General features: G+C 45.7%; 1 protein-coding gene across 3 annotated transcripts in view; it reads left to right on the top strand.

The window, feature by feature from the left end:
- The window catches only part of ATG9A (autophagy related 9A), a 188,155-nt gene that overhangs the window by 67,415 nt on the left and 105,918 nt on the right, over nucleotides 1-14,822 (top strand). For all 3 annotated transcript variants that reach the window (XM_078679150.1, XM_078679151.1, XM_078679149.1), the window contains exon 5: nucleotides 791-952. In XM_078679150.1, the coding sequence (XP_078535276.1) occupies nucleotides 791-952 (162 nt within the window). The remainder of the gene's footprint in view (nucleotides 1-790; nucleotides 953-14,822) is intronic.

Here is a 14,822-nt window from a genome sequence, read left to right as displayed (position 1 = left end):
ATAGGGACAGTATCTGCTCTTCGTGAGGTTACTTTGGTGGACCTTTTACAGAAATTCTTAAGTTAAACTTGCTGGGGGCTGTTTACAAACAACATTTTGTAGTACGTTTAGTAGGATTACAGTAGGAACCCTAGAGTATAACAAAATGCTGTCCCCAAGCCTACACCTCTCTTGCCTTTCCTGTGGGGAGAGGCTCACACATGTAAGTTTGCTAATGAGTAGCAACTGTCAGGGTGATCAGAAAAAGTGATTGAAAAATAGGGCATACTTACTACAAAATAGGTGGTGTTTAGGAAGGAGAACTGAAGTTTAAGGATGGATTTAGTCAGGGACGTACGTCACTCTTAAGAGAGCAAGTCGATTGCTATTCACAGACTCTAGTTCTGAATTTACTGCAGCCAAAAAAGGATCTAAAACCGTAGTAAATGATTCTTGTTCAGAGCTGAAGAGAGTCCAGCACCACAGTTGGCCCGCACGGATGCTGCAACACTTCCCATAGTTAATAATGAAAGTAGGGACTTAAAATAAAAACCCATAGGAAATGATGTTAAGTAAAATGATTTAAAGTAGTAAAAGAAGTATAATTTAATGGACAGACAGGCCATGTGCCCATGGGTTGCATGATGTTGCTTACCTTCTGCTCTCTAGCGTGAATATGTGCCTCTATCCGCTACCAGACAGTACAGCGGCCCCCCCTGATGTACTCTCCTTCACTAGCTCCCTGTTGCCAATGTCCACTCCTCCCTGCTTCAGGACCTGCCCTTACACTTCCTCTCGCTTGCATTTACAGACAGTTCATCTTCGTGGTCGCCTTTACAACCTTCCTCGTCAGCTGCGTGGACTACGACATCCTTTTTGCCAACAAGCAGTTGAATCACAGCCAACATGCCGGCGAGCACAGCAAGGTCACCCTTCCAGATGCCTTTCTTCCCCCTGTCGTGTGCAGCACCAGGTAAGTCTCAGTGTTTCTCCTGATTCTGCAGCGGGTGGACATCCGTGGAAGGGGCAGCCTTTGTGCGTGTGTGAGAAGCCTGGTGAGACCGAGGGACCGGCACACATTGAGGGTTTGTGTGTGCCCACAAACCAAGGAGGGGGCTTCTATGAATGATGGCTTCGTGTATGTACGAAAGCTTGTGCAGACCACTTGGCTTGGGCACATTTACGGGTGTGTTTGTGTCCACAGGTCTGGAAAGACCAGGTGTCCATGTGCTGGTGTGTTTGTGTCCACAAGTCTGGAAAGACCAGGTGTCCATGTGCTGGTGTGTTTGTGTCCACAAGTCTGGAAAGACCAGGTGTCCATGCGCTGGTGTGTTTGTGTCCACAAGTCTGGAAAGACCAGGTGTCCATGTGCTGGTGTGTTTGTGTCCACAAGTCTGGAAAGACCAGGTGTCCATGTGCTGGTGTGCTTGTGTCTATCTGAATAATCTTATTCCAATCCTTTTTCCAAGAAGAACCATTTTGAAAATTCTGCATCGCTCTTTTATAGACAACAATGGGCCACCTCAGTGCAAAAAAGGCAGTCATCACTGGGTGGGGTACTATTGAAATATTCATAAGTAATGATAAATTCTGAGAAATTCCTCATTTTACTTTAATTATTTAGTAAGTTATGCCTTATGTAACGGAAACAAGTCACAATTCAAGCAACAAGAGTGGGGTATATTAGCATGGGCAAAAGCATGACATTAAGGAAAGCCCTCTCTGCCCCAGCATAGCCATGCAGACAAAAGCCCTCCACTTCCAATACCCATCTCAATATTGCTCATCTTATGTTGTGTATTCTGTGCCCAGTTTGGCTCAGCGCCTACCTCAGGAGTGACCAAATGGAAACTACTCAAATTGAACACTTCAGGGACAGTAGCCAAGTCAGGCTTAAAGTACTGGGTGGGTGAAGGCTGCCTCCGGTCGTCTTTTCTGTCGGTTTGGTGCAGTGAGAGGAAATGTTCTGGCAGAATATTGGGAGAGATGTTTGTTGTGTGTGTCTGATAGCCATGGCCTGTGGACGTCAAGCGGCCTGTGTTTCGGGTGCCATGGCTCGCAACTAATTTGCCTCTTCAGCTGCCACATTTAGATCATCGAAATATATTCCTCTGGGTCATTTAGGTCGATCGCTGTTTGAGTACCCAACTTTCTGAGGAATGATTCATTTTGCATATTTTTTCCCAAAATTGTGTTCATTTCTGCACACGACTTGGGCTAAAATCTCCTAACTTAGGGAAGGAATATAGTTGCTACTGTGTGCCCTTCTGGCGACAACATCCTCCTGCGAGTCTCCACAGTGCAGAGTTTGAGTTGAGACTTTCTACACCACCTTCCACTAGAACCGCCCCACAGAGAGGAATATGTGATTGACGTCATTAATGGAAGTGATAGGCATTTCTCCTTCCCATTTGTCTCTAATTCACTACTAGTTGTCTTGCATCAAAAGTTGGGAAATCAGGGACTGGGGCACGTTTTTCAACACCCTTGTATGAAATTGGGTCAGAATTGATCAGTGACTTCTGAAACAGAGGAACACATATTGTACCTTTGCAGAAGGGAATACATCAGTGGTATCCAGTGTCTCATTCTTTTTGCAATCTGTGGAGCTTGTTTCCGAGCCAAGGAAGACATGGCTTGGCAGTTCGGGCTGGACTGTTCCCTTGAGGCACAGGGTCAGACTGATTTGCATATGGCCATGTCTGAACTGGGCTGGTAGAGTGGGTTAAAGAACGGTGATGGATTCAACCCAGATCTGTTGACTGGGTGTGAGTGTTTGATTGGTTCAGATGCTCCGTCCATCACCACCCCCTTTTGTACCACTTTGTTCGCCATAAGTTGGCAGGGTATACTCAGACGTTGAGTCCCTCGCTCACTTTGCCACTGGATTCAAGCAAGCCGGGCTGAAGACGGCTGAAATGCCAGAAACCGGCCCTAGGAAGCTTGAATCCGGTCCAGGGAAGACATGGCTTGGCAGTTCGGACTGGACTGTTCCCATGAGGCACAGGGTCAGACTGATTTGCATATGGCCATGTCTGAACTGGGGTGGCGGAGTGGGCTAAAGAACGGTGATGGATTAAACCCAGATCTGTGACTGGGGCGAGTGTCTGAAAAGTTTCAGTGCTCCGTCCATGTTCTCTTTGTGTCGGTTTATTTCAAGCAATGCAAAAGGACACACAAACTTTCAAATATGGATATTATTAAAACTTTTTGCCAGAAAGAAAGTCACTGCAATAATGGAGCTCATGTTTATGTAGGTGCTGAAGCATCAGGCCCCAATACTTTTGCAATCTGGTGTTTTGCTTGTGCTTGCACATTGTTTCTTTTCCCGGACAAGTGACTGTGTACTGCTCACACCCCATGAGATGGAGTTAGGAGACCTAGACACTAAGGTGAGGTGAGTGGAGGCAGGATTCCTTTAGATTCTCTGTGTGGCCTTTTGTCTAGCCAGGAGCTGCTGATAAGTCTTCCTGAACACTGCTAAAGATCGTAGCGGTGCAGGGTGGTAGGGGTGAGGGGTGGTAGGGGTGAGGAGTAGTAGGGGTGAGGGCTGCGAGGGGTAGGGGTGAGGGGTGGGTGGGGTGAGGGGTGGTAGGGGTGAGGGGTGGTAGGGGTGAGGAGTAGTAGGGGTGAGGGATGCGAGGGGTAGGGGTGAGGGGTGGGTGGGGTGAGGGGTGGTAGGGGTGAGGGGTGGTAGGGGTGAGGGGTGGTAGGGCTGTGGGTGGTAGGGGTGCAGGGTGGTAGGGGTGAGGGGTGGTAGGGGTGAGGGTGGTAGGGGTGAGGGGTGGTAGGGGTGAGGGGTGGTAGGGGTGAGGGTGGTAGGGGTGAGGGGTGGTAGGGGTGAGGAGTAGTAGGGGTGAGGGATGTGAGGGGTAGGGGTGAGGGGTGGGTGGGGTGAGGGTTAGCAGGGGTGCTGGGTGGCAAGGTTGAGGTGTGGTAGGGAGTCTTTTTTATCTCACTTGTAGGTGTGCCAAGTTGAAGACTACCCTGCTTTAAAATGATTTATCTGGAGAGCAGCCTAGAAACGACCCTTGAAAGAAGCATTTCAAACCAGCTTTTCAGTTACAGGCAATGGATACATATCTCCTCTCTGATATGGGTGTATACAAGTGGGACCTCACTTGCTGTTTCAGTTCTAAGTACCCAGTGGTCAAGAAAGGAAGTACTGGGGGCGGTGGGTGGCAACCTGGCGGGAACTACAGCCTCCATGGCCTCTAACATGGTGCTATTGCTTCTTCTACCGCCTGCTAGACTTACGGCGGGGGCCTCCTCCTACTGGCTGCATCCACACTTTCTTGCTCTTAGTTACCATGGGCCGTGCCCTAGGGACTCCTAGTTTTAAGATCCTCTCCTGGAACGTCAACTAGTTGGGTGATAGAATGAAGAGAGGAGCGGTGCTGCAAAGCCTCAAACGATGCCCACCTGACGTAGTCCTATTGCAGGAAACGTACTTACAGGGGAACAACTACCGCACCCTGAATAGATGAGGTAGCCCATGCAGGATACACAGCAGGATTAAGGGGGGATAGGCATTCTTATGCATAAATCACTTCCATTCTTCATACAGAACACCTGGCCTGACCCACACAGCAGGTATGTAGCACTCACTGGACAATAGGAGGGCAAGACCCTTAACATCAACCCACTCTATATACTCCCAAGACCTAAGGATGCAGCATTATCTGACCTTAGCGTGCTTCTCCTCAAGCTTCCTGAGGGGGGCTTGTTGTTAGAGGGAGACTTTAACCCCTTCCACGCTCATGACGAGCTGGGCTCGTCATGAAGTAGCCTCCTCGCACGCTCATGACGAGCCCAGCTCGTCATGTTGTATGGGATTGACGATTTCTCAGCACAGCAGGGGAATATGCTGAGCATCCATGGGGTTAATACGGCTCTGTGTGATGCAAATGATTGCTGGCCTCCTCGCCAGTCACTCCCAGCCCGTTGACCGTTAGCTGACTTTATTATGGCGATTGGACTTGTCGATATGTGGTGTACCTTTCACTCCACAGCATGGCAGTACCCATACCAGTCAGGAGCGCATGGGAGCCTTTTGCACATCAATAGTATACTTACCCTGGCTCACTAATTTCCCCACATTGGTGAGGTTCACCACCTTGCCATAGGCATCTGCGATCACTCCCCAATCTGCGCAATCTATGGACTGGCGGATTGAAGTAATAGTCAAAGGGAGGTGCTTAATCCTTGGTACCTTCAGATACCACATATTGTGGCGGGTCTTCATGAGACCAGGGAGCAATATTTTGATGAAAGCGAAGGTTCAGTAGACTCTGCACATACGTTGTGGGAAGCTTATAAAACTGTCATAAGGGGTCAGGGACTAGCATTGATAGTAGGACATAAGAAGGAGAAGAGGGCCCGGTTGGATAAAAATCTGGGTGTTGGAAACCCAAGTAATTGCGAATGAACAAGAGGACCTACAGATAACCTATCTGTTGGAATCTTCCTATATGTTTATTATTCTGTATCTATTGTACACTCCCCAATGTCTCTAAACATGGTTCCACCCGGTCTCCCCTCCTTGATAATAGAATCTTTCTAAGGAGTTTACCTTAGAATGTTGGAGGTTGTCCGCTGGTGTCTTGGCGAGTGGGTGACTGGAATAAAGAAGTTTTTCTCTTACCTCGTTGTTGAGCATTCATACCTTTTGAACTTGCAATACTGGCGACAGTCACTGTGCCGGGGGCAGCCAGTCATCTCCCCTTTCAGTACCCTCTCCATCGTGGATCAAGTAGCGGAGCTGTTTTGGGTGTTTTCTGATGCTATTGCAGTACAGCCTGCTTACTGAGCATTCTCGACAGGCAGGCCCTTAAGCAGCTGACTACAGAATTTATCTTCGGCTGACAATATTTCAAAGCTTTGAGGCTGCTTTAAGTGTTGTATCGATCTGTTGTTACCATTTGTGCGCGGCTGCCTTCTCCGAGGGGTTTTCTGTCATCCCATGAAATAGGCTGTGTTCGGAGGAAGTGTTTGCGCCCTCTGGTTCCTTGAGGTGAGAGGGCGGTTCTCCCTCAGGAAACACTTGCCTTCTTCAGCGATGACCTATCCTCGCCGGTGCACTCATGTCTGACTGTCCACCTTCCTGAGGTGGAGGGCGTCCTCACACAAGAAGAACACCCCTCCTGGCGAGGACATATCTTCGTCAGCGCATCTCCGGCTGGGTATTGCTTCCTTGAGGTGGGAGTGTGGTTCTCCCTCAGGAAGTCTACATCTCTCTACGGAGTTGCCCTGTGTGTGTGTGTTTCTTTGAAGTGCTCTGTATATGTAATCGGCGTAGTGCCCTTTCTCTTTGCGGGCTGTTGGGCATTTCGTACCCTACTTGAAGTGATCGTCTTTAATCCCTAGTGTTTCCAGATACTTTCTTTACAATAGTATTCCATTTTCATGCTATCTGCAATACTCGTCGTTTCACTGTGACACACTCACCTATAACGTGTGTTGTGTGTGCCTCACGGTGGCACACACATCTCCTTTGTGTAAATCCAAATTTCAAGGTGATATACACACCAAAGGCTTAAGGTAGACTTAATAACTCTGGTGTTTTACTTACATATTTTCCTGAACTGGTTTAGTTTCTAGTGGACCTTTCTCCTTTCAGTGTGATGTAATTAGATGTAGTTAATTTTGCTTCACATTATAGCCGCTATATTTCCTTTCCTTGCTGTGTGTTTTAAATTAAAAGGGCAAATATCCATAGTTATTTTATAGCTTCTTTCTCAATTGCCTCTAGTTACAATATGGCAGTACTAGCCCTGAACTAGCCTCCCATCTTTTTTAAACGAGATAGGAGAACCAGAAATTCATTGGAAAGATTGGATAAAGTTATTCAAGTCATATGTAATTTCGATTGGGGGTGAAAGATGTTCTGCTATGTATAAGCAACACATTTTGTTACATAATCTAGGTGTTAAGGGTAGGAAAATATATGAGACCTTGCCTGATCCAGAATTAGAGGATGTTGTTCTTGAACAACATAAATGCTTCAGCCGTGTTCAAGGTAAACAAGAGTCTGTGACTAACTATGTGGCAGCTTTGAGGGGTGTAACCAAGCTTTGTGATTTTGATGACCCGAATTATTCGTTTGTGAGACATCAATTAGTTAGGTGCACCAATAATAGTAGAATCCAGGAGAAGTTATTAGCGAAGAACCCCACATTGAGAAAGGCTATTAGTTTAGCACAGTCTATAGAACACACAGCCAAATGTATTAAAGAAATAAAAACATCCAATTAAATAGTTGCCAATGTTCTGGATGGTGAAGCTCTAAAAGAGGTGTTCAAATTTAAAGCCAGAGAGGTAAATGTTAACAAAACCACGAAAGAAACTACAGTTTTGTAATGTTTTAGGTGTGACAGCAGTAACCACCAAGCTAATAATTTACAATGTTCTGCTGGGAATCTTACATGTAAGAAATGCAACAGGAGGGGACATTTTGCCAGGGTGTGCAGAGATGGCGATACAACCAGGTAAAGGCTATTACTAGGGAAGGAGAGCACTCCCAAAAGTTTCTGGTCCAAGTAAAAGAGAAAGGTAGTGACTCCATCCCGAGTTATCCTAAATGCACTGTATTCCTCAACAATAAACCGGTTGTTATGTTTTCAGATTCGTGTTCCCCATTCACCTTATTAAACAAAGCAGATTTCGAGGAAGTGTTTGGAGTTGCAGATCTCCCCATGTGTAAACCTGACAGTTCTTCAGTGGGTTATACCAAGGGACTCATACCACTGGTGGGCGTGGTAAAAATGCATGTACATTCAAAGGGAGATACACTGTGGGCAAAGGGTACATAGTAGAAAAAGATACAAATTTGCTAGGTTGGCAACATCAAAAGGAGCTAGGCATCATACTAGACCTGGATAACAAAGATCAAGTTATTCTTTTTGATTGCTCTAATGTCACTCCTAACATATGTGATGAATATCCAAAACTATTTTCTGAGAATCTTGACTTGATGAAAGAATTTCAGCATAGAATAAAAGTCAAACACAAAGCAAAACCTATAGTGCATAAACCACGTCCTGTTCCACTTTTGATGAGGGAACCGTTAAAGAAGGAGTTAAACAAGTTATGTGAGCTGGATGTTATCCAACCCATAGAATCTTCCGAATGGTTGGCTCCCATTGTCATAGCAGCCAAGGCTAGCGTAGATGGTATTCGTTTGTGTGTGGACTTACGCAGCCTTAATGAGAACATATGGGTGGAGAGATTTTCACTTTCACATACAAATGAGATGCTGAGCACTATGGGCGATGCTAAGTTTTTCTCTGTGATGGATTTGTCTATGACATACCATCAGGTGGAACTCAATCCAGACCGCTTACTACTTTTACTACTCCCTTTGGTGCTTATATGTTTGTGAGGTTGCCTTTTGGACTTGCTTCTGCTGCAGCAGTTTTCCAGAAAATAATGCATCAAATTCTGGCAGGCATAGATAACGCCCTTTGTTTCCAGGATGATATATTGATTTATGGATCATCAGTCGAAGAATATAATCGTATTTAAAGATTGGTATGTGAGAAGCTAATTGAAGCAGGCTTACCAGTAAAGCTTAATAAGTGCAAGATTAGAGTAAATTCAGTAGATTTCCTTGGCCATTTGTTTTCTCAGATATGGTTTAGACTCAAATACAGTTTGGTTCAAGCAGTTAGTGGTGCCCCGTGCCGTAAAAACAAGGAGGAGTTGAAATCCTTTCTGGGTCTAATTGAATACATGGCCAAATTTGTTTAAAATAATTCTGGGAAATGTGAGAGTCTTTGTGACCTTTAAAAAAAAAAAAGGTAAGGATTGTGTTTGGGAAGAGGAGCATAGCGGAGTTGTTGACCAGTTGAAAGACAAGATAATTCATTGACCTGAATTACGATCTTTTGACCCTAAGAAAAAAACCATCTTGACTACTGATTCATCTAATAAAGGTTTGGGTGCTACTTTGTCCCACATGGGAGAGGGTGGTGAAACAATCATAACTTTTGCGTCCCGATGCTTTAGCTCATCTGAACGTAACTACTTTGTAATCGAAAGGGAGGCCCTAGCCTGTTTCTGGACTGTCAATCAAATCACTTCAAGTTTTATCCATGGGGTATTCAATTTACCATTTGTACCAACCATAAACCCCTAACATTCATGTTCTTGACCACAAAGGCATACTATGGTTCTCCTCGCATATCGAAATGGGAACCATTCTTGGAAAAGTTATGTTTCAAAGTAGAATATTTACCGGGAGGAGAAAAAAAAGTTGCTGATTTTCTTTCAAGGGCATCTCTGGAGCAGTAGTTCTGGATTAACCATTAGATGTGCCCATCTTTGCTGTTCAGTTGCCTGCTATCACAAGTGTAGAATGGGAGGTGTGTATAAACAAAGATAGCAACATGAACATGCTCAAAGATTTGATGGTGAATAGTTGGCGAGACAAGCGTAAGGATATTGTCGATGATTTTTAGTGCTACTGGGAGGTGAGATTTGAAATAACTATAATTAATGATAACATTTATCGGAATGAGACGGTAATACCACCTTTTTGTTTCAGAGACAAAATTATTGATTTGGCTCATGAGGGACACCTGGGTAGAAGTATCACAAAGAACAAAGTAAGAAATAGTTTTTGGTTCCCTTACATGGATTCTAGGTGAATACAATGTAGTCCAATTAGAAAATGGACAGACATAGAGCGGTGACAGACATGTAAGTATGAGGGAATCCTGGACATTTGTACTCATGTTATGAAGGGATATGTATTGTAATCTTCCTATATGTTTATTATTCTGTATCTTTTGGACACTCCCCAATGTCGCTAAATATGGTTCCCCCACCCCTCCTTGATAATGGAATCTTCGACTAGTAATTTTCCTTAGAATGTTGGAGGTTGCCCGTTGGTGTCTTGGAGAGTGGATGACGGGAATAAAGAAGTTCTTCTCTTACCTCGTTGTTGAGCATTCATATCTTTTGAACTTGCAATGCTTTGCTTGAAGCAAAAGGTATACCAAGATGTCCCGACAGAGTCTGGAAGGACTCGTCATCACGCAACTCCACACCACCTCTTTGAGGTGAGTGACAGAGCTGGCAGGCTTTTGGCTTGGCTGGATAAAAAGGAGGCGGCGTCTTGGAGGGTCCTCGAGATCTTAAATGATAGGGGCAAATGTTTTAAAGACGGGCAAGGTGTGGCTGATGTCTTCGCGGAATGTTACACCCACCTGTATTCTCCGAATCTCACGAGCGAAGAATCACGCGAGTTGTTATCTGATTTTTCAGATGCCGGAACTCTCACAGACCGATAAAGAGTTTGTAGAACAGGAGCTGGCGGAAAGCGAAGTGATGCAGGCGATCCGTGTTTTGACATCAGGAAATTATATGGGCCTTAACAGGCTGCCTATAGAAAGCTACAAACTTAGTGCCAAAAATTTCCCCTTATCTTCTGCAGATGTTAATGGAGTGTAGCGATGACTGTGTGATGCTCAAAGAACAGAGAGTAACTAACATAGTTGTTATCCACAAAGAGAGTAAACATGCTGGAAATGTTTGACTTCTACAGGCCTATATCATTGCTTGTTGCTAAATGCGGAAGTGAAAATTCTAGCGAAGCTTTTAGCTACACGACTGGTTAGGGTGATTCGGTCGTTGTTCCACCTGGATCAATCCAGCTCATGCTGGGGAGGAGTACTGCGGCTAACCCGCGACGGCTACATGGGGTCTTGGGCCTTGCTGGGACAATTCAGGAAGAAGCTCTTGTGTTGTCTCGAGGCTTGGGAGTAGTTTGCGGAGTGTCGCTACGTGGAACTCTGCGAAGTGACTGCCGTTAGCGGTGATCTTTCTGCCGCTCGCGTACAGAGGGGCAGCTCGCGCTAGCCAACTTACCACCGTTCACGAGTGGGGGAAAAAAGTCTGCTGCACTATGCAGAACTGAGTTTTTTGCACTCCGCGAGCTCCTTGGAGTGCGGAAAACTCTGTGAACGGAGCAGAGTTCACCCCTCAGGCCTACTTGACTCTCGACGCACAGATGACTTTCAACACAGTGGAGTGGCCCTTTATCTCCTGGATACGGTTTTTATATTCTGACCCCCTTGCTCAAGTGAGGATGAATGGGGGCACGCAGAGGTACGAGGCAGGCCTATTGGCTTTCTCCCCTAATTTTTGTCTTAGTCCTGGAGCCGCTTGCCATTGGACTGCAGACTGGAAAGATGGAATCTCTTTTTATTCAGGCGATATCCTGCTGTATATAGCTGACCCCTCCTTCAATCTCGGCAGAATGATTCACATATGTGCACTCTTTCATCACTACTCGGGCTACAACATTAATTGGGACAAGTCCTTGATCTATGTTCTCCATGGACCTGCACTGCGCCTACCTGATGATTGTGCGGCGTGAGTGGCCACAGAGGGTTTCCAATATCTGAGGATCTTCGTCACTAGGGACCCTGATGCATTTTATGTGCACAATCTTGAACCACTGCTTACAAATTTGCGATGGGATGTCCTACACTGGAAGACTTTGCCTCTCTTCCTTCTGGGGAAGGCTGCCCTATTTAAAATAATGGCCCTCCCCCGTTTTCTGTATCTACTTCCAAACACACCTTACTTGGCAATAAACAGCGCTAGCTGTACACTTTTCTGCAATGGGGCCGCCCCTCGAATAGTGCTCCAGAATCTGACAAGGGGCTGGTACGACAGGGGATTGCTCTCGTCAGTCTCCATATATGCTACTGGGTGTCACCATTTTTGTCAATCATTGGGTTCACCTCCTGAAGAATGAACCGGCTTATAGGATGGATAGGAGTAACATGCAGACTAGGTGTTACCTATGAGCCATCTTTGGTGGAAGGTGTACTAAACCCCTCCATAGCCCTAAGGTGGACACGCTTGCTTGCACACAGCACTGGGTGCGTGTGCTGATGGGGTATGATCACACGAGCCAGTCCTTTATGGGATACCACGCAGTTGGGCACTCTGACCTTACAAGGGGGCTTTGATAGGTGGGATCTCATTGGCCTGTCTAGGATGGGTCTTGTGGAAGCAGGGTGAGAGACTCACATTTGCAGAATTACAAAGAGATTACCAAATGGCACCCACTGGGACCCACTGATATCTGCAGATCCGCCACACCCTACAAAAAGTACTCTCTAGGAGTGGGAAGCTCCCTGAATCCTCCCCATTTGAAGATAGGTTGTTGGATGACTACATTTTTTGAGAAGCGATCTCACTTACTATAGGGAGCTGGTTCCGTATGTACTATACTAAAAAGAGGTACAGTGTTCTCAGAATCCAGGGAGTCCTCAAACGTATAGCAGAAGATAAAGTAGATAATACCTTACTCTCAAATTAGTGGTAGCTGGGCTGAGCAGTTAGGCTTATCAGGGGATGGTGAGAATACATTTGTTGTACATACTCATTCAAGGAAGGAACTCACACTTAAGGACTACTCCAGGCAAAATGTTACTTGTATCTTAGGAACCACGGTGAACTGAGTTACAGGTAAGTAGACTTTTCAGAACTGTAATACTTTCAATATACAGTTGGCAAATGTTTGTATAGCATTCAGAATACTTTACAGATGCATGTAATATTTGTCAAGATCAAAAGAGATACTTTGTATTATTATCAGAATCAACACTTGCAGTAGAGAGAAAACCAATGCAATCCTATTGGAGGAAAGACAGGTAAGTAATTTCAGGTAAGTTCTCGACTTACAAGTTCAGTCTTCGGAGGGTTTGACCCACACTTGGCAAGGGTCGGACCAAGGTAGTTACTTTACCACTAGCATCACTTGGGCAGCCGGATGCAGGGGTCACTGGACCCAATGGTAGCCTATGGGAGCTAGGGGTATCTTGAAAAGGCACCGGTAGCAGGTAAGTACCCGTGGTTCAGTGACACAGGCCTAGGGGGATGAGGTCAGCACTGAGGGGGCCAACAAGTACCACTAAAGCTGCACCACCAACGACCTTGGGGCGGTCGGTGCATGGGGTAAAGGAGGAGTCAGGTTCCCTGTAGAAGTCAGTGGAGATCCTCAGTTAAAGAAAACAACTGCAGGCTTGGACCAAAAGACTGGCTGAAGGAATCCAATGACTGGAGAGGTGAGATGAATTGTGAGGGGATGCCGGGACACCATCTGTTGGGCACACCAAGGCTTGGGGGCTGCGGGTGCAGAGGTGTCTTTAGGCGTCGGGTTTCTCTCACCAGGTCCAGTCACGGTCGAAAGGACACTTCAAGTTGGGGCTGCAGGCATCTTGGGGAAGTTCAGGAGAGGTTGTCCATCACTGGATTCCAGGTCAGGATGGACGTGGAGATGTCACTGGGTCGGTGGGCCTCCTCAACTCGGGCCAAGAGTGTTGTGTGCAGAGTGGTGCAAGTGCAGCGGATCTGCCTGGATCCAGAGTCCTTGGGTTAGTTTCTTTTATGGACAAATCTGGTGTCCACGGGAGAAAAGAGTCTTGTTGAAAGCAGCTCAGGTCTCCGGGGTTCTTGGAGGTTACTGGCTGCGGGCCTCGCCGGTTCCTTGATGTTGGGACGTTGGAGGAGGCGACAGACCTCCAGAACATGTCTCAACAGCCAACAGTCAGTCAGTCAGAGGTTACTGATCAACCTCGTCTCATCGTTACAATCTTCGAAGAACCTTGAATATTCTGAGAGCTCGCAAGGCCCAGCTGTTGAATCATCAGCCTGAAGCTTTCTGGCTGATCCTCCTGGTTCTTTTTAACCCCCCTCACCCCAGTCCTGAGGAAGATCCCATTCACAAGGCATCAAATCAGCGGTTTACTTCAGGGGTCGAAACGTTGACATTTTCCTTTTGTTCAGACACTGATGACAGAGATTTATTATCTGCATCGCATACTCCGTATTATGATTTTTTATTTCTGTACTCGCCAGATATCTGGCTGGATAGTCTGTATATATTGATTATTGATGTCACATATGCACACTACCTTCCTTTTGCACATCACTTTCACAATCCTTTTCATGCACTCACTACCCCTCCCTTTTGCACCAGTTTTCAAAAATGTTTAATTTTGGCATACGTTGTTTATCATCTGGCTAACATGCATCTTTGTGATGCAATAAAATCACAACCATTGATGGTGAATGACTCAAATGGTGGCGTTAATTTTGATTAAAGTAGCAATGTTTCTCTTGTGTTCGGTATAATACGTAACTGTTTCCCACTGTGACATTACCTTTCTGTACCATAAGTTACCCGGGTCCAGTGGCCTTTCGGGTTTACCCCATTGTCCTATAACCCTCTTTTACGACTGTAGCAACAAATTACGAAACTTACGAAACCACAAGACCTCTTGTATCTGAATCTAATCTGGCAGCCACTGGGCAAAGAGATATTAGAGTCAACATTGATTATGCGCTTAATTTATAAATATATTTGTTTAGCGTGAACCTCGCCATAAGGACGGCTGACTGCTTTAAACACAACTGTGCATTAGATCCTAGTAGATTTGGAAAAGGAACAAACCGAGTTAGGAAGAAGTGTAGAAGAGTAGTCGAAGGTGGAAAAACATTAATCTTGAGTGGATGTAACTTCAATAGGTGTGAGTTTATTATGTTGCAGAAGAATATGAGAGCAGGAAGGTTTTACTCTAAGCCTTTTTATAGAGTGACTTTTCCTCAAAATAGCTGGAAAGACTCCAGGTTATCCAGAACTTTATGAAAGCCTCTCAGATAACTAGAAGAGAATATACTCCAGTCTTCGCGTGGCATTGGCAGTGTCCACTGGTGGACAGCAACAGAAGTATTCAGGTTGTTAATTGTTACCCATGGGCCCTACTGTGTGGGTGAAGACAGTCCAGGCAGATGGCAGCTCCTTCTGTCAGACTGCCAGGCTGTTC

Source organism: Lissotriton helveticus, chromosome 3_1, assembly GCF_964261635.1.
Source record: "Lissotriton helveticus chromosome 3_1, aLisHel1.1, whole genome shotgun sequence".
Lineage (NCBI taxonomy): Eukaryota > Metazoa > Chordata > Amphibia > Caudata > Salamandridae > Lissotriton > Lissotriton helveticus.
The sequence above is the reverse complement of the archived record's forward strand: the minus strand, read 5'-3'. Positions and strand labels throughout refer to the sequence as shown.